The 24,013-nt window shown below is 43.6% G+C and overlaps 1 protein-coding gene and 1 long non-coding RNA gene across 5 annotated transcripts in view; one reads left to right on the top strand and one right to left on the bottom strand.

Moving 5' to 3' along the window:
• Positions 1–20,128, top strand: part of SNRPB (small nuclear ribonucleoprotein polypeptides B and B1) — a 47,297-nt gene extending 27,169 nt beyond the window's left edge. Inside the window, exons 1-7 of one of the 3 annotated variants that reach the window (XM_016937200.3) lie at positions 10,737–11,050; positions 13,982–14,133; positions 15,922–16,033; positions 17,868–18,020; positions 18,540–18,678; positions 19,006–19,131; positions 19,828–20,128. In XM_016937200.3, coding sequence (XP_016792689.1) covers positions 11,048–11,050; positions 13,982–14,133; positions 15,922–16,033; positions 17,868–18,020; positions 18,540–18,678; positions 19,006–19,131; positions 19,828–19,838 — 696 coding nt within the window. In that variant the 5' untranslated portion in view covers positions 10,737–11,047 and the 3' untranslated portion in view covers positions 19,839–20,128. 3 annotated transcript variants of the gene reach the window in all.
• LOC129138157 (uncharacterized) lies at positions 251–10,820 on the bottom strand. 2 transcript variants are annotated; one of them, XR_010154304.1, is made up of 3 exons: positions 10,715–10,817; positions 8,396–9,347; positions 251–2,596 (listed from the first exon to the last, which is right to left on the bottom strand). It is a non-coding gene; the product is annotated as an uncharacterized LOC129138157 (long non-coding RNA). The 2 variants fall into 2 exon arrangements; XR_008541204.2 differs by having other exon boundaries at positions 2,489–2,596; positions 9,098–9,347; positions 10,715–10,820.
• Positions 20,129–24,013: the final 3,885 nt, after the last annotated feature.

Raw genomic sequence — 24,013 nt, 5'->3', positions numbered from 1 at the left:
GCCCTTGAGAATCAATCTAATAGATTTTTTTGGAGAATTTGATCCTTTTCATGTGGAGGAGTGATTAGGTTCTAGAGACAGGCCAGTTGCAGGGAGGGGATTTTCCAGGTCTCCAGGGCTGGGCTGCCTCTTCTCCAGACTGATCACTTTCTTCAGCTTCCGTGAAAGCTTCCTTCCCTAGGTATTCTCTCTCTCTCTTTGTGTCTTTCTCTTTCTCTCCCCATCTTGCCTTCTCTCTTTTTCTTTCTTTCTGCAGGTGTCTTTGCTGAATACTTCTCTATTCCACTAAATTTTTGCAGTCCTTAATGATCTGCTCATGTCCTCCAGTTCCAGGGACCCTTTAACCACATCCCCTCTGCAGCCTTCCAGATTGCAGAGGCAGGTCCTTTAACCATGCCCAAACTGTTCTCTAGTCATGAGTCATTGCTTTGGGCCTCTTAGCTACTCCCCATGTCAGATCAACAATAATAGATGTAAAGACCCCTAAACATAGCTCCGATACCATGTCCCCTTGGCCCTCCAATTCTAGGGCCCAGTCCTGCTAATGATACCCACACATCATCCCTTTAATAACTGGTCTGAGGCAACCTAGCCATACTCCATCCATTGTTTTTCAGGCCAAGGATCTGCCCTTTAGCCACACCCTTTTAAAATCTTCCTCCCTCAGAGCCCAAATTGCCCAGACTTTTGGATAAACTCCACATGCCCTGGCTCTGATTTTCTGTCTTGGGCCAATAACTATTCACTGGAGAGGGTCTTCCTAGGCTCCAGCAAATTTGTTTGCCCAATTGGAGTTTGCAAGAAGAAGCATGACGTGTTTTGGACACCTCATTCAAGGAAAGGATGAAAAAAGAAAGAGTTACTGACTCCAAGGCCTCTCCCCACTTGCCTCCCCCAGGCATGAAGTTAGCTGTCTTAATCCGTTTTCTGCTGTTATAACAGAATGTCACAGACTGAGTGATTTATAATGTACAAAAATTTATTTGGCTTACAGTTCTAGAGGATGGGAAGTCCAAGAGCATGGTGCCAGCATCTGGTGGGGGCCTTTATGCTGCATCATCCCATGGTGAAGACAGTAGAGCAAGCGAATATGTGAGACAGAGAGCAAAAGGGGGCTGGAATTACCCTTTTTATCAGGAACCCACTCCAGTATAACTAATCCACTCCTGTGATATTGGCATTGTTCTTGAGGGCTCAGCCCTCGTAACCTAATCATCTCTTAAAGGTCCCACCCATAAATCTCATCATAATGGCAATTGAATTTCAACATGAATTTTGGAGGAGACATTCACACCATAGCATCAATTATGCAGTGGCTCCTCAGAGTCAGGTCTGATGAGGGAAAAGGATGTGCATGTCTGGGAGTGTGGGCCCCCACCCTTTGCCAGAACTACCCCTATAACACCAACTTCTGATCAGAATTGGAGGCCACTGAGGGAAAAGTATATGCAGGCATATAATCTCTAGGGTTTTGAAGAGGGAAGGGGTAGGCCCTCCCCATTCCGGACAATCCCAACATTCCTCCTACCATTGGGAAAGAAAAAAGCAAACAAGAAAACCAGCTCTTACTTTTGAAAAAAGGAGTGGAAAGAAAAAAATGATGCAGAATTATTGTTTTTTACTGAAATCCACCATAACCTATAGCGACCTCAGATGTGGCCCAGGGAAGGGGCTGCCTGCCCTAGCCCAGCAGAGGGAGAGGGGCAAAGATGTCATCTTTCCAGCCCTGGAAGGGGCTTCCTCAGGCTGTGCTCACTCCCCTCCTTTGTTTCTAGGAAGGGTCACTATCAGGACCTTTCCACTCCATCCCAGAAGGAAACAGAATTGAAATGTACTAGAGTTTCTCTCAGAAGAAAGAGAGATGCAAATTCTCCACTCCAGGACTATGGCTTTGGTGCCTAAGAAGGAAGAGTTCAGTTTTTGTGTATGAGCTTATTTCCAACATGAGATGGGTGTTCAAATGCCTGCAGCATCCAAACAAGTCCTATTAATGAGGGGACCAGATTGGGTGGGGTGGGGGGTACTTTAGAGAACTGGGGGACTCAAACTAAAGTCAAATTGCTACCTGCATCCTTCCTGGCCTCACCATCTAAGCCTCACTCCAAGACGTCTTGAGCTCCACCTCTTTTTGGCCTTTTAATTTAGCTATCCATGTCCTACCCATTTTTTCAAACCATGGTCTTGAGTTCAGAACCCACCATCATTCTACCTCACTTTTAGTTTTAGAAGGTTTTTTTTATATTGATTTTTGCTGAGTTTTCTGAAAAATTGATAGTGGATTGCCAGGCATGGTAGCTCATGCCTGTAATCCCAGCATTTTGGGAGGCCATTGTGGGAGGATCACTTGAGCCCAGGACTTTGAGACCAGCCTGGGCAAAATAGTCAGACCTTGTCTCTTTGGGGGAAAAAAAAATCAATTTTATTTTGGAAACATTTGACCTAGTAATCACAATGAGCAGAAACAACGAAATCTGACCAAAAAACTTACAGAAATATGACTACCTGGAGTAGTCATAAGGTGGTACCTTGTGTGATGAGTCCACAGAAAGGATTTGGGTTGAAGGGACTTTCAAGATGGCAGGCAATCTGACAGCACCTGGTTGTGAAATTAGGTAAAGTGATTCAGATTAAAGGTGAAATAATTTATACATGCAAGCTCTAACCTAATTTCAAAATATCTGTGCATATATTTCTCCTATATCCAAAGTAAGTTGGCCGGGCGCGGTGGCTCACACCTGGTGCTGGGCTCAATCCCAGCACTTTGGGAGGCTGAGGCAGGTGGATCACCTGAGGGCAGGCATTCGAGACCAGCCTGGCCAACATGGTGGAACCCTGTCTCTACTAAAAATACAAAAATTAGCCAGGTGTGGTGGCACATGCCTGTAATCCCAGCTACTTGGGAGGCTGAGGCAGGAGAATTGCTTGAACCTGGGAGACGGAGGTTGCAGTGAGCCAAGATCACGCCATTGCACTGCAGTCTGGGTGACAGAGTGAGACTTCGTTTCAAACAAAAACAAAGTAAGCACATATAATTTTTTAAATCATTTTTTCTAAAAGAGAGCAAATGGTAGAGGATTCTTGACAGACGTGAGATTCTCTCATTGCATAATCTTTTTCCATACCATGTTATGCTTTTTTATTTTCTCTAATATGCATGAAATGTGTAAGGGATAAAATCTGCATTCTCGTGGAAAGATTATTTTTATCTAGCCCCATATCTTATTCATTAATTTTAACCTAGAAATCATTTTGGAGAACAGCCAAACACTCAGCTGCTCTTTGATTAAAGAGAAATTTGGGACTGGTTGGAGCATGACATTCTAGAATCCTAAAAAAAGAAAAAAATAATGAAACAAGATTCCTAGAGTTCTACCTAACTAGTGTTCTTGAAGGGTAAAAGCATTCCTTCTGTGAGTTATGGGGCAATAGTTGATGACTAGAAAAATCTCACAAAGCCAGGTTACACATGAGGATAGGTGATGGTCCTATCTGCTACTGATGCAGACCCCAAGGCCGAGTCCAGCTTCCCCAGCTCGGCCCACTCTCAGGTAGAGCAGTTGCTCAGCAGCGCCCTTACTGCTGCCAGCCATCAGTTCTTACCTTGTCCCTGCTTTCCAATTCCTTTGGGAACTAGAAAGCAATTTTTTGGCTGGGAGAAAGAGAGCTGAGTTTTGTGAATTTTAATGCTACTTAAAATCGTTTTTGTCTTAGCTTCCTCTCTTCTGTGTCTGTTCTAGTAACCTGTAACCTAGGTTAAAGAAGAAGGGCCTGTACCTTCTCCTAAGTCACGGCCACTAAAAGTGGCTTGTCTTTTTTTTTTTTTTTTTTAATGGAGACAAGGTTTTACTATGTTACCCAGGTGGTCTTAAGCTCCTGGGCTCAAGCAATTCTCCCACCTTGGCCTTCTAAAGTGTTAGGATTACAGGCATGAGCCACTGCATCTGGTCACTTGTCTTGAGAGAAAGGCTCAACCTGTAAAAATCTTTGAGTAAATAAATTGTGCAGTATTGGAGGTACACTTGACATAGCTAGTAAGAATATGAAAACATTTCCAATCAGATTTTCTGCTGAATATATTGGCAAAGGAATTTCATATGGGGCTGGAGATCTAGAAGAGATATTGCAGAGAATCCGAGAGGAAACTTAAGAGAATGAAAGGAAGTGTGATAAACAGCACTGAGACCAGTAAAAATTTGGGAAGTCAGAAGTATTGCAGTTGTCCAGGCAAAATTTGTAACAAGCTATGGCAACAGCAGAGTGGACTGAAGAGAAGATAGACTTCATAGGGTTTGTCTCCAAAGCACTTGGTGATTGCCTGAATGTAGAAGACAGGCAAGAATGTAAAAGAGGACTCTCACAAACACAGCTTTCGAACAGTAGACACATTTGCAAAAGAGAAAAAGTTCTCACCACTCCAGGAATCCAAGCAGAAAGTCAACACCCCTCTTATCTGTGTTTACCATAAGAATAGTTTCTTCTCTAGAGGGTAAGTCAAACTGGGTATCCTCTTTTTCCCATCTGCGTCCAGGATTGTGCCTTTCTATGTGGTAGAGTACGTCTGTGTGTGTATGTGAAATTGTGCCAATTATCAACTTATTGTTTGAGCTTCAAATTCTCCTTGTGTTGCCTGGTCTGTGCAAATGGATCTGGGCCCTTTACGTGTTTCCTTTGCCAGCTGGCATAAGGTTTATCAGTAGAGGGCACCAGAGCAACACTGCGGGGAGAAGGGCCCTCTTTCTTGGGTCAGGTGGCTCTTTCACCAGGTCCTGGAGAGTACCTGTTTTTTTTCTTTTCTATTTTTTTTTTTTTAAAGATAGAGTTTCGCTCTTGTTGCCCAGGCTGGAGTGCAATGGCGTGATCTTGGCTCACTGCAACCTCTGTGAGAGTACCCATTTTTACTCTACTCCATGGCCAGTGAAGTTTTCTCCCATGCTAAATGCCTGCAGGACACAGCTTTTTCTACCAATTGGCCACCATAGGAGTGTTTTGTCCAGCTCTCCACTCAGGCACTGGTGGCTCAGTTGGGAGCCTAAACAGCACAAGCCTGTGCCCCAGCCCAGGCCACTGCTATACCCTCTGCAGCCCCACTGGTACAAATGCTGGGGGCCCCACGGGACTGGCCGTCTAGCAAGCACACCACCTGACCTCCTCCTGTGCAGAGGCTTGAGCCTCCCCAGCCCACATTGACCCTCTCCCCAGCTCTAGTGCATGCACACCAGGGCCCCAGTAGCCACTGTTGGGTCTCCCAGCCCAAGCTGTGCACAGAAGTGTACTAGGTTCTTGCAGCTCTCCAGCCTCCATTTCCAGCAGTGCCCACAGCAGTGCCTTGGTCGCCTCCACTCATCCGCCCATTAACCTTGGCTCCTGTTGTTTCCTTAGGCCTTCCCCACACAGACACCATGTGATCCAGGCCTTGTGTCAACATCAACACCCCAACTCTCTCTGTATTCCCAATTCCCTCTGTGTACTATTTGCCAGCTTTGGCTTGCTTGTGCCCCAGAGGGTTATTTCTGCTTGCCTAGTGACTGTGGACCAACTCTGGCCTGCACAACCTTCCCCCTCAAACTTTTCTGCTATCCAGTAGGCTGCAACCACAACTCCAAGAAGGACTGAACCCTAGCCTTGGGGAGGGAACCCTCCTTCCAAGTTTATCCTTGGGTAATCCCCCTCAGCTGTAGGATTTTCTTTTTGTATTTACATTTATCTTTGGAAAATAATTTTTTTGGGGGGTGGGGATCGAGTCTTGTTTTGTTGCCCAGGCTGGAGTGCAATGGCACGATCTCAGCTCACTGCAACATCCACCTCCCTGGTTCAAGCATTTCTCCCTGCCTCAGCCTCCTGAGTAGCTGGGATTATAGGCACCCACCACCACAGCCGGCTAATTTTTGTATTTTTAGAGATGGGGTTTCACCATGTTGCCAGGCTGGTCTCGAACTCCTGACCTCAGGTGATCCGCCTGCCTCAGCCTCCCAAAGTGTTGGGATTAAAGGCATGAGCCACCATCCCTGGCAAAATAATTCTTTAATTTAAATTACTGTATGGTTTCTGTCTCCCTGTCGAACGCAGATTGATACAAGTGTGAAGGTATATGTGTGTGTTTTTAAAATGAGGGAAAAGACATGAATTTTGACTGCATATATTTAGTGAGCCCAGAGATAAGCCAAATAAACAATGCAAGTCAAAACTATTAATTATGAATACTCAGCTGGGGCTGTGACCCTGAATCTAGACACAGAAATCTAATGGTCTACATCAGAGGTTGGCAAACTACAGCCTAAATGCCAATCCTTGCTGATCACATGTTTTTGTGTGGCCTTGAGCCACACAAAATGTAAATGGTCTTTACATTTACATTTACACAAAATGTAAATGGTCTTTACATTTTAAATGGTTGCAAAGAATTTAAAGGATAATAATATTTTGTGACATCTATTTGTATCCATAAATAACATTTTATTGGAACCCAGCCACACTCATTTGCTAGGTATTGAGTATAGCTGCTTCCATGATACATGGTAAAGTTGAGTAATTGCAACAGAGACCAAATGGCTCGACAGCCCTAAAATGCTCTCTGCCCTTAACAAAAAATTTATTGGAAACTAACCAGTCTTATACATATTTTTAAAAAGTTTGCCCGCCCCTGATCTAGACTGAAACTTGGGACCATTTTATCAAGTAAAGACCAAATGAATTGCCTGTTTAATCCCTGGCTCTGAATTCATGACCCCTTTTCCCTTATTTGTAGATTGGCAAACTAATTGAGTTGCAAGGCATCTAGAATAGCCAAAACAACCTTGAAAAAGAAAAAGGAGGAGGATTCACACTTTTTCTGACTTCAAAACTTACTATGAAGCAAATGGTAATCAGGATAGTACAGTACTGGCATAAGGACAGCCATATAGATCAAAGGAATAGAATTGGAAGTCCAGAAATAAAACCATGTGTCAATGGTCAAATGATTTTCCACTAGGGTGCCAAGATTATTCAGTGGGGGAAAGAAGAGTCTTTTTAACAAATGATGCTGAGCTAACTGTATATCTACTTAGAAAAGAATACAGTTTGACCCTACCTTATACCATATATAAAATATGAACTAAAAATGTATCAAAAATCTAAATGTAAGAGCTAAAACTATAAAACTATTAGAAGAAAACAAAGGGGTAAATCTTCGTAATCTTAGATTTGGCAGAAAAGATTTTTCTTATTGCACCAAAAACATAAGCAACAACAACAACAAAAAGATAAATTAGACTTCATCCAAATTAAAAACTTTTGTACAGGATATTATCAAGAAAGTGAAAAGGCCAGGCATGGTGGCTCATGCCCGTAATCCCAGCAGTTTGGGAGGCTGAAGTGGGTGGATTGCTCGAATCCAGCTTGGGCAACGTGGTGAAACCCTGTCTCTACAAAAAAAAAATAACAAAAACTAGCCACCATGGTAGCATGCATCTGTAGTCCCAGCTACTTGGAAGGCTGAGGTGGGAGAATCGCTTGAGCATTGGAGGTCAGGCTGCAGTGAGCTGTGATCGCACCACTGCACTGCAGCCTGGGTGATGGGGTGAGACTCTGTCTCAAAAAAAAAAAAAAAGACAACTCACAGAATGGGAGAAAACCTGTATAAATCATATATCTGACAAGGAACTTGTATCTGTAATGTAGAAAGAATTCTTACAACTCAATAATAAAAGTCAAATGGTCCAATTAAAAAATGAGAAAAGGATCTGAATGGGCATTTCTTCAAGGATGATATATAAATGGCCAACAAGCACATGAAAAGATGTTCAACATCATTAGTCATGAGGGAAATGCAAATCAAAACCACGATGAAATTGATAGCACTTCACATTAGATGGCTTGAATCAAAAAGTCAGATAATAACAAATATGGGTGAAGATTTGGAGAAATCAGAACCCTCATACGCCACTTGTGGGAATGTATCATGGTGAAGCCACTTTGGAAAACAGTCTGGCAGTTCTTCAAATGATTAATCAGAATTATCATATGACTCAGAAATTCCGCTCCTAGCTGGATACCAAAGAGGAATGAAAGCATGTCCACGTGAAAACTTGTACACGATGTTTACAGCAGCATTATTTATAATAGCCAAAAGGTGGAAGCAATCCAAATATTCATCATTTGATGAACTGATAAAATATGGTAGTTCCCTCCTTCTCTGAGGAGGTTATATTCCAAGATCACCAGTGGATTCATGGAACGGCAGACACTACCAAACCCTATATGTACTATTTTCTCCTATACATACATAGCTATGATAAAGTTTAATTTATAAATTAGGTACAGTAAGAGATTAACAATACTAATAGAACAGTTATAAAAATATACTGTAATAAAAGTTATATGAATGTGGTCTCAAAATATCTTGTACTGTACTCACCTATTTTTATACTGCAGTTGATTGTGGGTAACTGAAACCGCAGAAAGTGAAAGATGGATATGGGGGGACTACTGTACATCCATACAATGGAATGTTATTTGGCCATAAAAAGGAATGGAGTATTGATACGTGTCATGACATGGATGAGCCTTAAAAACATTGTGCTAAGTGAAAGAAGGTAGTCACAAAAGACCACGTATTATTATATGATTCCCTTTATATACATTTTCTAGAATGTCCTTCATAATATTCATCCTTCTGATAGACCTGAGTGTAGGTTCAGGTCTCTGCTCACATACCACTCCTCAGAGAAGTTTCCCCTGACCACCTAGCCAAAATTGTACCCTATCCCTCTCAGTCCTCTGCCTTTATTTATTTTTTTATATCACTCTAATGTTACATTGCATACTTATTTATTTGGTTTACTATGTCTTTCTCAGTAGGATGTAAAGCTCCGTGAGGGAAAGGACTCTATCCCAATAATGGTGCATGGCCTTAGTAGATGCTAAATAAAAATGATTTTAAATGCATGCATGAATGAAGTGTTAGGCAGCTGGGTAAGGTGGGGGCAAATGAACAGCTGAGGAGCCAGATGGACCTATATTCCCACTCTGACTCCGCCACTTTGGGCAACATAATTCATTTCTATGAGGCTTCACCTCTTCATCTACAGGTGACAGGAAACGGGAAAACAGAACATACCCTTTAGAGATGGTGTGAAGATGACAAAGCACCAAGGTGGAAGCTTTCCTTGCTGGGTTTGAGGAACAGCAAGGAGATTAGTGTGACTGGAGAATGATGAATGAGGGGAATGTTGAAGGAGATGAATGAGGTTGGAGAGGAGTGCAGAGCTAGATTTTATTCCATGTGTGCTGGGAAGTTTTTGGTAAGTGGAGACCAGGGCATGACATCATCTGATATCCCAGTACGTTTAGAAGGATCCCTCTGGCTGCTGTGAGAACAAGAAAGGAAGCAAAGAGACAAGTTACGGGCTTGTTCAATGATCCAAGACAGAGATGATGGTGGCTATGACTAGAGTGGACGCAATGGAGTGGGTGACAACAATCATATTCAAGATAATTTGAAGGTGGGGGCCACAGGATTTGCTGATGAATTTGATTATTCGATGGCAGAGAAAGAGAAGAATGAAATATGCTTCAAATTTGTCATTTTCTTTTTTTTCTTTTTTAATCCAAGAAACTTCGGGGATGGGGAACACTGGTGAAGTGGTTTTATAAACAGTGAATAGAATCAAGAATTCAGTTTTCAACATGTTAAATTTGGTATACCTATTAGACATTCACATCACGCTGGCAGCTGGATATAAAGGGCCAAGAGTTAAATGAAGAGACCAAGGTTAGAGGAACAAACTTGAAAGCCTTGGGTGTATATGCTGTATTTAAAAGTCATAGGAAGGGCCCAGTGTGATGGTTCACGCCTGTAATTCCAGCACTTTGGGAGGCCAAGGTGGGTGGATCAGGAGTTCGAGACCAGGAGTTGAGGTCAGGAGTTCGAGACCAGCCTGGCCAACATGGCAAAACCCCGTCTCTACTAAAAATACAAAAATTAGCTGAGTGTGGTGGCACAGGCCTGTATTCCCAGCTACTCGGGAGGCTGAGGCAGGAGAATCGCTTGAACCGGGGAGGCAGAGGTTGCAGTGAGCCGAGAATGTGCCACTGCACTCCAGCCTTGGTGACAGACTGAGACTCTGTCTCAAAAGAAAAAAAAAAGTCATAGAAAAAAAAATAAATGTCATACGACTGGATGCGATTATCAGCAAATATGGATAGAGCCCTTATTTTGTGCTAAAGTGTTCTAGGCACTACAGCAATGAGTAATACACAAAGAGAAAAATTCACACCCTTACGGATCTTACATTCTAATGGGGAGGGGATAATAAAACAACTAACAAAAATATACAGCGTGTTGGACAGCAAGAGGGAAATACAGGAGAGATGAGGAAGAGGTGGGTGGGAAGGTTACAGGATGGTTAGGGAAATCCTCACTGGGAAAATGTTATTTAAGCTTAAATCTTGAAAGAGGTGAGGGCAGCAGCCTTCTGGTATACCTTGGGGACTACCATTCCAGGCAGAGGCAAAAGCAAATGCAGAGGGGCTGAAAAAGGAGCGCGTCCAGCCAGTGGAGGGAAAAGCAAGAATAGTGACTGTAGAGGAGAGAGCCGGGGAGGGTGATGGGAAATGAGGACCGAGAGGTTAATGGGAAAGGCGGGGTGAAGAGAAATGAGTGTGACACAGAGCAGCTCTGAGTACGGATTTAAGCTAGGAAGGTGTCCAAACAGGAACTTAAGGCTCTCCTTACGTCAAAGCCGGATGTTAACGCCCAGTCCCCAGGCCCCGCCTCTGCTCGGCAGAAGCTCCGCTCCGGGGCCGGAACTCCAGGGCCGGAACTCCAGGGCCGGAACTCCAGGGCCGGAACTCCAGGGCCGGAACTCCAGGGCCGGAACTCCAGGGCCGGAACTCCAGGGCCGGAACTCCAGGGCTACTGAGCTGGGCCGGAAGTAGGTTTCTACCCGACCGCATTTTACGTGGTGCTGCATTTCCGGTAGCGGCGGCGGGAAATCGGCTGTGGGAGAGAGGCTAGGTCTCTGAGGAGGCGAATCCGGCGGGTATCAGAGCCATCAGAACCGCCACCATGGTAAGGAGGGCACAGGCTGGCGGCGCGGGAGCTTCCGAGTCTGTTGTGGAGTGGGAACCGCGACTGATCGGGGAGGAAGCCGTGGGTTGGAGCCGCTTAGGGCGGTGAAGGCCTGGGCCGAGGCCGCTCGGTCTGGGCGGGAAAGAGCAGGACCTTGGCGGTTCGGCTAGGCATGGGGTCGAGGAAAAGGTTGGAACCGGTGTCGGAGGCCGAGGTCGCTCGGCAGGGGCGAGGGTAGAACCGCGGCTCTCGACACCGCTGTAGCCATAATTCCTGGGACCCAGTAGGCACTAAGTTAACTTTTGCCGAATAAATATATGTCCCGGGCTTCGGAGCAGGCACTGGAGCCGCAGGGGGACCCGGTAAAAGGCTCAGACTTGTGGAAGTTTGTGAGTCTGAGAAAGAGTTGGCGGAAGTGGGTGGAAGGGGCTCGTGGACCACGCTGGAGTCTTGCTAGGTCTGCTGGATGGAGAGGAGGGCGGAGGAGGGTGATGGAGAATGTTCGGAGGAAGAGTCCACTCCGTTGCTTGTCACGTGTCCGTGTTTGCCTGTGCCTGACTTCTCAGGCGCTGGGGCTACTCTCTGAAATATGTTTGCTTCCTTCACAGAGGTAGCTGGGGACACATAATATAATTCAGTGTGGTCATTCGGGAAAAGTAACGGCAGCGGGGCGGGGTAGGAATGTTTTCTCGAATAGATGGTTCCTGAGCAGATTCCTAAAAGATTAGCAAGAATGTTCCCGGCGAAAATGGGGGGAATATTACAGACCCGGAGAACTGAAGGAACAAAGGCTGAAGGGTAACAAGATTTAAAAAGTTACTGGATTTTTCTGCGTTTGTTGACTGAGAAAAAGTTGCTGGAGGAGAAAGGAAGAAGGAAGGGAAGACGGGAAGAATTGGCAGGAGGCTAGTTACTAAAGGCCTTGCGTGTTAATTTTACCTCAGTGGTGGTGAGGCATGTCATTGAAGGATTTAATTTAATTTATTTTTATTTTTTTGAGACGGAGTTTTGCTTTTGTTGCCCAGGCCGGAGTGCGGTGGATCGATCAGGGTTCACTGCAACCTCCGTCTCCCGGGTTCAAGCGATTCTCCTGCCTCAGCCTCCCAAGTAGCTGGGATTGTAGGCACCCGCCACCACACTTGGCTAATTTTTTGTATTTTTAGTAGAGACGGGGTTTCACCATGTTGGCCAGGCTGGTCTCGAACTTCTGACCTCAGTTAATCCACCCACCTTGGCCTCCCAAAGTGCTGGGATTACAGCCGCGAGCCACCACACCCTGCCCACTGAAGGATTTTAACCAGCAAAATGACATAAGCTTAGTGGTGTTTAGAAAGATTGCTCTAGCTCTGGCATGTATATTCGATGGGACTGGAAGCAGGGAAACCTGGTAGGATATTGTTTGGATAATTGGTTAGAATAGGCGCTGGGTTCATTTTGTCTAGGTTCCAACACAGCTTCCCAGCTGTGAAACTGGGCAAGTTACTTAACCTCTCCTAGCCTCAGTGACCTCATCTGTAAAATAGGGATAATAATGGGCCCAATTTTGGGGATTAAATGAGATGTACTGTGCTTATCACAGTGCCAGATACACAGTGAGCACCCAGTAAACATTAGTTCAGCTGGACCAGTGAATGTTGCCCTAAAGGTTCAGATCCCTTGTGGTTAGAAGCTGGTTAAAATGGTCATTGAATGGAAACTGAACCACCTAACCTGAGGGAGGCTCGCTGTATCTTTGTGTGGAGTCAAGTTTTGTTTTTGTTTTTTTGAGATGGAGTCTTTCCCTGTCACCCAGGCTGGAGTGCAGTGGCATGATCTCAGCTCACTGCAGCCTCCACCTCCCAGGTTCAAGCGATTCTCCCACCTCAGTCCCCCGAGTAGCTGGGATTACAGGCACCTGCCACCACGTGTGGCTAATTTTTGTAATTTTAGTAGAGACGGGGCTTCGCCATGTTAGCCAGGCTGGTCTTGAACTCCTGACCTAAGGTGTTCTGCCCACCTCGGCCTCCCAAAATGCCGGGATTGCAGGAGTGAGCCACTGAGCCTGGCCATGGAGTCAAGGTTTTGATCTGCATATTTGCAGGTTCAGAACTTTGTTGTCTGAGCTCACAGAGATGAACAGAGGTCCATAGAAGGCACTTGGTGGGTTAGGACTTGGGTATAGCAGTCAGACTGATGGGAGGATGATACACAGATCAAATGCCAGGTGATTTGTTTATAGAGAGAAGTACAACTGCTTAGGGTACCTGACAGTTCACAAAGTGATACCTATATAGTCACTTCTTTATTTTAGCACATTGGAACCCAGGTTATGAAAGCAGAAATGTTTGTTGCGTTAAAGACCATTATATGTCCACACTGGTTAGCACCCTAACCATCAGAAGTTTCCCTCTGCCAAATATAGTCTTGGAGGCACACTAACAAATTCTTGATATGTGGATTTCATTTTTCACCTTGAAGCTGATCTCCTTCCTGATAACAAGCTTCTTGTTGATTAGATTTTTAGTTTCAGCCCTAGTCTAGCTCTTCCTTTACTCAGTGTTTTTAATGAGATTTGAATGTTCCATAGCACTTGAGTCACATATCTATAATCTGCACAGTGGTAGATGGCTCTAGTATGTATGCATTGGATTATTTTGGGGACACCCTATACTCTCATCCCTGCAACTGACACGACATGGAGAAAGGCAATTATAATATGAGAAAGACCGATTTCAAGGGAAGAGGGAATAGCAGATTACTGTGTAGAGGTCAGGGCTAAAACAGGGTGGCATGGGAGAATTCCTAGGAAAAGGCTGTGGGTGGAAGACTGAGCTAAGAATCTGTTGAGAAAGTTGGACACATGGACAAGAACGCCATGGGAAGTTTTGGGGAGGGCCAGAGGTGTTGGGTCCAAAAGAGCAGAGTCTCATCCCTGTCCATTTCTCCTTGCAGACGGTGGGCAAGAGCAGCAAGATGCTGCAGCATATTGATTACAGGATGAGGTGCATCCTGCAGGACGGCCGGATCTTCATTGGCACCTTCAAGGCTTTTGACAAGCACATGAATTTGATCCTCTGTGACTGTGATGAGTTCAGAAAGATCAAGTGAGGAGTGGACTGGGGGGGGCGGAGACTGGAGGATGGGAGTGGATTGAGTGGGTGGGCCAAGCAATAGAGGTGGTGATGTAGCTAGTTGGTTCTTCTCTGTTTATTCTCCAGTTTTAGAGGGCAGACTTAAATGGGGACATTGAACACTAAGAAATCTTTTTCAGTCCAGCAAACCTTGCTCTCTAGGTCTAGCAACGTACAAGTTGTGAAGGGCTGCTAGGCTTTTTGTTTCTCTGACTTTGTGTGCCCCTGGGTACTGGGGTAAAGGGCTCTCATGTTCTCCCCACAGGTGTGTGAGGGGGGAGAGCTTGAGTTTCTGGCCTCATTGCCTATTTGTAAAGCTGTAGCCTAAAGGGCTCTCCCAATGCAGCCTGGTCTGAAACTGCTTTAAGAAGCCTCTGACCCTCTTCAGGGTAAGTGCTCAGCTCCCCATGTGGGTTTGGGGCCAATGATTTTTGTTGGCATTTATACAAACAATTGGAGATATTTTCTACTTTGCTACAATTCCATAAGTTATTGGCTAACTCCCTTGCCTCGAGTCTCACAGATCTTAAGCTTTTGGCCCATTAAAAGATATGATTTAGCTTCCCATCATGTTTTACATTCAAGGCTACTTGAGGCACAAAAAGATGATGTGACTTCCGTGGTCATCAGCTCTTTTGTCATATGCAGTGTCCATATTATTCTGTCACTCACTTTGAATTCCCTTTGATTCTCCTTGGGGCTGATTTCTTCTGTGACCCAAGGTCAAGAAGTATAGTTTAAAAATGTGATAGGGATGCCTGGGTGCCAGGTATGTGTTAGAGAGGGGCCAACAGATGAGCGTGGAGCTACTCCAAAGTTCCCTCCTGATTATAAAAAATGTTTATTGGAAAATATTTTTGAAAATACAAAGAAGTCTATGAGTAGAAACTAAAATACCCCGAAGGGTTTTTTTCTAATTATGAAAGGACAATACATGGTTATTATTTTAAAAAATAAGAAAATGTGAGCCAAAAAAGCGAAAAACTGTCCATCCACAGACAACCAGTTAATATACTGTAAAATATCAAAACAAAATCTTTTGAGTTCTTTTTTTAAATCAGGCTATTTTTTCCCCTTTATTTTTAGGATCTAGCTTTAGCTTTTTTCCCCACTTTCCTATCCTGTTGCAGTTATTTTTCCTACTTCACATTTATATTTTGTTCATCTTTTTCTGGTTGTTGCTTTTTGGGGGTTTCTGTTTTTATGCTTTTGAGGAACAGACATGAAATTTCAATTTCTGTGTATGTGAAATTTCTCTTAACCTTTTCCTTCTATGGCTTCTCCTATTTCTGATGTAAGATGAGGGGCAGAATTATAGGCCTGTGAGGTTGAATTGATATTAGAAGGACACTGCACGTAAGTGAGGTGGGTGGGAGTCATTTGATTGGAATTGTTTAGGCAGCCTCCTGATGTTGGCAAGACCTTAAGCTGAAGGGAGGGAATAGGGTCCTAAGAAAGAAGACTTGACTGAGGGAAGGGCCTTCACAGTTGCTGTGGAATAGCATTTGGGCCCGGGCTGGGCTTTGTTGACCTTGTCCTATCTCTTGGTCAGTGTGTCCTCTTGGCATGGTAGGAAACAGGTAGATAGCCACCTAAGAGGTTATGTGTTCAGCCTGTAGAGACTATCCAGGAGGGCTATCTTGGGAAAGTTTGTGTACTGTTTGTTAGGAGATGCAGTATAAGCAAATCTTGGAGGCCACTAGGCAGGTGAACTTTACCCACCTCTAACACTTTTTTTGTTCCTTCTAAACCTCTCTTTAGGCCAAAGAACTCCAAACAAGCAGAAAGGGAAGAGAAGCGAGTCCTCGGTCTGGTGCTGCTGCGAGGGGAGAATCTGGTCTCAATGACAGTAGAGGGACCTCCTCCCAAAGATGTAAGTCAGAGCAGGAAGCCTTGTGGAGGAGGGGAGGCCCTACCGTGAGCCAGGCTCTGTGTTAGATTCTGTTTCATTGCAGTTCTCACAGGCATCCTCTGGATTTTGCCCCTTTTTTCAGATAATAAATGAAATCTTAAAGAGGTTACCCTGCAAGAGGCCGGGCGCAGTGGCTTACGTCTGTAATCCCAGCTCTCAGGGAGGCAAGAGGTGGGAGGATAGCTTGAGCCCAGGAGTTCGAGACCTGCCTGGGCAATATAGCGAGACCCCATTCTCCAGAAAAAGGAAGAAAAAAAAAAGACAAAAAAAAAAAAAAAAAGAGGTTACCCTGCAAGAAAGAAGTGGAAAAGGGGAACTAGAATTTGGGTATCTCTGACTTTAAAGCTCTACCTGTTTCTCAGTTGATGTACATAGTGAGTCAGTGGAGGAAGCACCTGAAGCCATCTGGGTCAGTTCTTAATGTGACGACAAAGCCTAGGTAGACCTTAAAAAGTTGTAACTCCGAAACAATAGGAAATGTGTGTATTTTGTTTTGTACAGTTACAGTTCATAGTTACTGAGAATCTACCTTGCGCCAACCACTTCAGTATTTTATTTGATCCTTTAGGTCTCTTTAGAGATAAATTCTCATCTTATAAATAGAATAAACCAGGGCTTAGTAACTTGCCCAAGGTGCCACAGCCACTAAGTGGTGAAACTGACATTTGATCTCAGTCTTGATTCTGTAAACACCAAGCTACACATAGAAATAGAGCAGGCTTTAGAGACCTAGTCAAATTTGTTTTCCCTTTCCCTTTTTCATTTGAAGGGTTTTTGTTTTTGTTTTTGTTTTTTTTGTTTGTTTTGTTTTTTTTTTTAAGGTTTTTAGATGGAGTCTCGCTCTGTCGCCAGGCTGGAGTGCAGTGGCACGATCTTGGCTTATTGCAACCTCTGCCTCCCGGGTTCAAGCGATTCTCCTGCCTCAGCCTCCCGAGTAGCGGGGATTACAGGTGTGAGCCACCACGCCCTGCCAAGACGTTATTTTAATCAAAAGAGAATAATCCTTTTAACTTTTTAAAAATCCACATATATTATCTGGATTTTTTTGTACTTAACACATAGTGGGCATATATTATGTTGTTCTGTGTTTTCACTTAATGTTAACATTTTTCTAGTTGCTCAACACTTTTAAAGTCAAGTTAATGACAAAGATTTTCTCAAATGAGTACAGAGTAGTTTATCCTAGTCATTTTCTTTTTTGGAGATTTTTACGTTTCTGCCTTTTCCAGTTAAAGATGTCTGCAAGGGATGTTAGCATATCTTGGTTCAAAGTCCATGTACATATTCAAATCTCTTCGTACCTACTTCCAGTAGAATTGGCTGGTCTAACATAACCCATCGTAAACCTTTGTGATCACAACCAGTTGTACCATAACCATGTCATTTGCAGATAAGGCAACTCAGCCTGGGATTGTGGGATTATTTGCCCATTGTCACCTAGCGGATTAGAATCAGCTGGGAATGGATCTCATGTCCCTTTAATGCCTTGCCTGCTGAACCCTGAGTGGAACCCTGGCCCTTTGCTCTTGGTTTAACTTTCACAGGAGTGCATATAGGTGGTTGAGTTGTGGCATGTTTCTCTAGACTTACTCTTAAGTTCTACCCTGCTTCAGGGATAACTCATAGTCTTGGATGGAGGAAGAATGGTGTTGGCACACATGGAGAGGTAGTATTTATAAGCTATTTCGATAGTATTTATAAGCTATTTCGAGGGGCTCTCTTGGCAATGATATTCCAAAGTATACTTCTGATCTTCAGACCACTGGGCATCAGAGCATATTTGTTTATTTTTCAGACTGGTATTGCTCGAGTTCCACTTGCTGGAGCTGCCGGGGGCCCAGGGATCGGCAGGGCTGCTGGCAGAGGAATCCCAGCTGGGGTTCCCATGCCCCAGGCTCCTGCAGGACTTGCTGGGCCAGTCCGTGGGGTTGGCGGGCCATCCCAACAGGTGAGGAGTTGGGGAAAGGGTACCACCTCCTGGTGGCTAAAATAAAGGATAAAGGGGAGGGTCCATAGTTTTAAAAGGGTCCAGAGTGACCAACCTGTGATTGTCAGACTATCAGTGTTTCACTGTGGTTTATACATGGCCCTAGAAGCAAGTGAAAAGGATAATTTGCCATTGTAAATTATGTTGATGCTATTAAAGAGATGTACGAATTAGCCAACTGTATTTAAGGAAAATATTTCCATGACAGCATTTGAAATCATGAGTCATATTTGAAAATGCAGTTGCCTTCTCTCACTTGGATTGGACATGCTTACATTCAGGTCTAGAAGATGGGAGTTGGGCATTCAAGCTTGATCTTTCCCGACATGTGGTTTTGGATAGGAAGTCTGGTGCTGAGAGTTGTAGCATTAAGGGATTTGGTGTCTGTTATTTCCCACTGTCCTTCCCCAAGTTGGGGAGGAGAGTGGGAAGCTGCATTGTACTGTACTCTTCTAACTCTTTCTTCTTATGTCCTCTTAGGTGATGACCCCACAAGGAAGAGGTACTGTTGCAGCCGCTGCAGCTGCTGCCACAGCCAGTATTGCCGGGGCCCCAACCCAGTACCCACCTGGCCGTGGGGGTCCTCCCCCACCTATGGGCCGAGGAGCACCCCCTCCAGGTGAGGAGCCCATAAGGAGACCAGTGCTAATTGATAGAAGATGTCTTAGCTGGATTAATGATGAGATATAACCTTGACCGAAGCTGATGATGAGTTTGTATAATTAAGCAGGATTACTCTGAGATCCAGCGTGGCTGACTGATGAGACTAAGTGGACAAGAGCCATTGGGAGCCCTGGGTGTTAGGCTCAAATGTCAGTTTTCTGGGAGCTGCTGAGAGGGTGGAATGGTCCATCTATCTCAGAACTTGGTGGAAAGCTTTGTAGTTTTTTTGCTACCTTTTCAAGATAGACACTTGAGCTATATTCTTGGGGCTTTTCTCTTGCAGGCATGATGGGCCCACCTCCTGGTATGAGACCTCCTATGGGTCCCCCAATGGGGATCCCCCCTGGAAGAGGGACTCCAATGGGCATGCCCCCTCCGGGAATGCGGCCTCCTCCCCCTGGGATGCGAGGTAAGTGCCTGCAGTGGTGACTTTGGCTTCTTTCCCTAGAGCCTAGTGGGATAGGAAATGGAGGGAAGATCGCATTTAGACCATATCCCATGGGCTTTCAAGCCTTAAATCTAGGGAAATCCAGAAAGGAAAGAGAAGAGGGAACATTTCTTAAATTGGGCTTACCTCCCCTCTTAGAACAGTTAGAGCAGCCCTGCACCCAGGGTGTTTCTCAGTATCTAAGGCAGCGGCCTCAGGACACTATGAAATAATGCATTCTGAGGATCCCTAACAAAAGTTATGAGATTGTCTTATGCTCTTTGGTTTGACAGTGCCTAGTAATTAAGAGGGGGCTCTGGGCTTTGCTATACTATTATGGATTTCTCTTTAACTTCAGTTGGAGAAATTCTGAGATCAGTCCCCACATGGATGAGAAAATAGGCCCCCAGGGAGTTTGGACTCCAAGCCCAGTGTTCTTTCCCCATAAGATAACCCATGGGCAAACTTGGTGACCCCTGTTTCTCTAGTCTGGATTATTCCTCTATGGGTTTTTATAGACATAGGAACCCAGTCAGCCTCAGAGTAGTCCCTAGTTAGCACATATGCCATGTATACCCCTCTCCTCACTCGATTACTGCAGGGCGTGGGAGGCTGGGGCAGGGTTGGGGATTCAAGTTGCAGATCAGGCACTGACTAAACTTCTTACTCTTACTTCAGGCCTTCTTTGACCCTTGGCCACAGAGTATGGAAGTAGCTCCGCAGAGGCGTGGGCTCGATTCCTCAGGGCCACGTTACCACAGACCTGTTTGTTTCTTATGCTGTTGTTCGTGGAGTCTCATGGGATTGTCTGGTTTCCCTTACAGGGCCCCCTCCCCCGGGAATGCGCCCACCAAGGCCCTAGACTCATCTTGGCCCTCCTCAGCTCCCTGCCTGTTTCCCGTAAGGCTGTACATAGTCCTTTTATCTCCTTGTGGCCTATGAAACTGGTTTATAATAAACTCTTAAGAGAACATTATAATTGCACCTATGTATCTTTATTTTTAGAAAAATCTTTGATATATTGGGTGCTTAATAGAGTCAAGAAGGGTTGCCTTGGAAAAAATTAACCCTGATCTTACCTTCTTCCCTATAAAATGTTTTACTACCCATTTGCATCTGTACATCCTCGTACACTAAGATAATTACAAAATTGAACATTTTCACTTATCAGATTCAAAGATCAGTTTTGTTGAAATCAGTACCCATAATATCCTCTTGGGAAGGCACTTATCTAGATAGCTCCTCCATGAAGCAAATGCTAAAAATGAAAATTCTGCTGGGAGAGGAATAATTTTGGCATAACTTTCTGCCAGGGTCACACACATAACATATAACCTAACGTAACTTTTGAATTGTGGTATCTTCATGAGTTCTTCCACCCAAAGCCTGTGTTCACTGAGCAGCACTCTAGTACTTAGTGCATCAAGCTCTAAGGGTACAAAAATAAGGTGAACACTGTTGTAAAGTTACTGTGTAGGGGGAAGATAATTGTAAATGCAATCAGTGGCACTTACCGCATTAATGGAAGAAAAAAGCCATAGGATCTTCTCAACAGATGCAGAAAAAACATTTGAGACGATTTCAACACCCTTTGATGATAAATACACCCAGCAAATTAGGAATAGAAGGGAATTTTTTTTTTAAAGAGATGGCGGGGTCTCACTGTGTTGCCCAGGCTGGCCTCAAAACTTCTGGCCTCAAGGTATCCTGCCTCTGCCTGGGATTGCAGGCATGAGTCACTGCACCCAGCTCAGAAGGCAATTTTTAAACAAGATTAAGGGATTTATGAAACACAGCTAACATAATAGTGAAAGACTGAAAGCTTTACCCTTATGATAGGAACAAGACAAGGGTTCCCACTTGGGCCACTTTCAACATTGTACTGGAAGTTCTAGCCAGAACGATTAGGCAAGAAAAAGAAGAATTGGAATTGGAAAGGAAGAGGTAAAACTATCTCTGCAGAAGATATCCTGTATATAGAAAACCCCATCAACAAGATAGCTACTAGAGCTAATGAGTGAATTCAGCAACCTTTTAGGGTACAAGATCACATAAAAACTATTCCATACACCACCAACAAACAATCTGAAAAGGAAATGGAAAAGAATTCCAGTTAGGATAGCAACCAAAAGAATACCTAAGAATCAAAGCAAGCAATACCAGAATACCCAGGAATCAATCAAACCAAGGTGAAAACTATAAATCCTGAAAGAAAACTAAGTAGATGAGGAAAGCCAACATGTTCATGGATCCAGACTTACTATTATAGTAGCAAATAATAGTCTCCAAACATTCAATGTCATCCCTATAATAATTCCAGTGGTCATTGCAGAAATGGAGAAGCTAATGCTCATATATATGAAGCTACAAAAGGCCCCAAATAGCCAAAACAATCTTGATCACATTAGAAGTCTCACAAAACCTACAAAATTGTAATCAAAACTGCATCTGGCATAAAGATAGACAATGGATAGATGAGAGTACAGAAATAAACCCTTACATAAATGGTCAATTGATTTTCTGCAGTGGTACCAAAACCATCTATTGGGAAAAGAGTAGTCTTTTCAGATGGTGCTGGGACAACTGGATAACCACATGTAAAAGAATGAAGTTGGAACTCTACCTCATATACCTTCATTTATCACTCATTAACTCAAAATTGGTAAACAATCTATAAGAGCTAGATCTACTAGAAGAAAATGAGTAAGTCCTCATCACCTTGGATTTGGCAATGGATTATTGGATTGGACATTGAAAACAAGCAACAGAAGAAAAAATATGTAAATGGGACTTCATCAAAATTAAAAACTTGTACATCCAAGAATGGTGAAGAATGAAAAAACAATTTACGGAAGGGGAGAATATTTTTGCAAACGATATGATAGTCTGATATCTGTAGTTTGCTATTTGAACTATAAAAAGAATTCTTAATAAAAAAGATAACCCTTTTCAAAAATGAGAGGAATTGAACAGATATTTCTCCAAAGAAGATACACAAATGGCCAAAAAGCACATGAAAACTGGTTCAACATCATTGGTTATTAAAGAAATGCAAATCAAAACTACAATGAGATGCTGGATCATACCCACGAGGATGGCTTATTTGTGAAAAAAATAACTCTTGGTGAGGGTGTGGAGAAACAGGAACCCTCATGCATTGCTGGTGAGAACGTAAAATGGTGTAGCCCCTATGGAAAACAGTGGCAGTTCCTGAAAGCTGAACAGAATTACTATATGGCAATTCCACTCCTACATATATTTATCTGTGGTAATATGAAATATATTTAGCCTTTTTTCCTGGTTCTTATCACAGCACCTAAAAAACACTTGGAATTTCCTGTGTAATGGGATAATACGTGAGTTCATGACTTAGAGTAGGACCCCTAGCTAGCCTCAGGATGGGGCCAGCCACCAGAAGGACCAAGTGATGAGAGGGTTGGAACTTTCACTCCCACCCACCAGCCTCCTGGAGCAGAGGTGGCTGGAGATAAAGCTCTATAAAAACTCGTCAACAATGAGATTTGATGAGCTCTTCCCAAAAGCTAAACTGCCCTTATAAAACTAGTGAAAGACCCTCAAGTGAAGAGGATGAGAGGGGCCTGAATTCTACCAAGATGTAGGCCTGTGAGTTCAGAAGCAAGATGGAGTCAGCCATGTCAGATTTCTCTTACTGTCACTTTTGCAAAGGTAGTTTGATACACAGAAACTTGTATACAACTGGTTATAGCAGAATTATTCATAACAGCCCAAAGGTGGAAACAACCCAAAATATTCAACATATAATGGATAAACAAATTGTGGTATATACTGTCAACCTAAATAAACGGAGGCCATAAAAGAAAATGATACCTATTCATGAATAGGGCATTGCAATGGGAGTCCATGTGCCATACTATGCGTATTCAGGGAGGTAAAGGAAGACAGAATAAAAGGAAAAACAAGGATTATGTAATTGTCTTGGGATAACTATCCCTAACTCCAGGGATTAATAAGAAGTCCTGGTGGCACCAGTCTGAGGTTGAACAAGCAGTGGCCGGGCAGAAGTCCTTGCAGAAATATTTTTGTACGTATATAAGGTTGCAATGGCCTTTGTGCAAGGTTGTGTTTTTACAGTCTTTTGTAATAGTTTTTTTTATCATTTATGCATCAGAATCCTCCCTTCATAGCCTTTCGGCTTTGGCAGGTTTTTAAAAAGACATACAAGTGACTCCATTTTGGTTCTGACAACTTTCACAATACATACAATGGAATATAATAGAGCTGAAAAGAAAGAAATATTGATACATGTTACCATGTAGATAAACCTAGAAAACATTGTGTAGTGTGAAAAAAGCCAGACACGAAAGATCATCTATTATATAATTGCTTTTATATGGATATTTGCTACCCGTAATAGATAAATCTGTAGAGACAGCAGATTAGAGGTTTCCAGGGGTGGGAGCAGCAGGAAATGGAGTGCCTACCTAATGGGAATAGGATACTTTTATAGGGCGAGAGCTGGTGGTTTTACAACCTTGTGAATACACTCAAGTTACTGAGTTGTAATTGTTAAAATGGTTAATTGTTGCTATGTGAATTTCATCTAAAAAAAAAAAGTTTCTTCACAGAAAAAGTTTACTAAGGCTTTTTGTTGTGGAAAGGATATTTGCAATGGAGGAAAAGGCTGAGTAAAGATGAAGTTGGTCCAGGTTTATTAGAATAAGGACATCAGGGAGGTGAGTTTGGCATCAGCTTTTGGTAGAGCCAATGGTTGGCTCAGTGTCACAGGAACCCTGAGTAGCACAAACTGCAAAGGCAGCTGGCTTCCCACTTCCCTGACAGGTGTGATCCAAAAGGGTTTTATACTCCCAGCCTGAGCTAAAAG

The sequence above is a fragment of the Pan troglodytes genome, chromosome 21, assembly GCF_028858775.2.
Source record: "Pan troglodytes isolate AG18354 chromosome 21, NHGRI_mPanTro3-v2.0_pri, whole genome shotgun sequence".
Taxonomy (NCBI): Eukaryota; Metazoa; Chordata; class Mammalia; order Primates; family Hominidae; genus Pan; species Pan troglodytes.
This window is presented reverse-complemented; position numbering and strand designations above follow the sequence as displayed.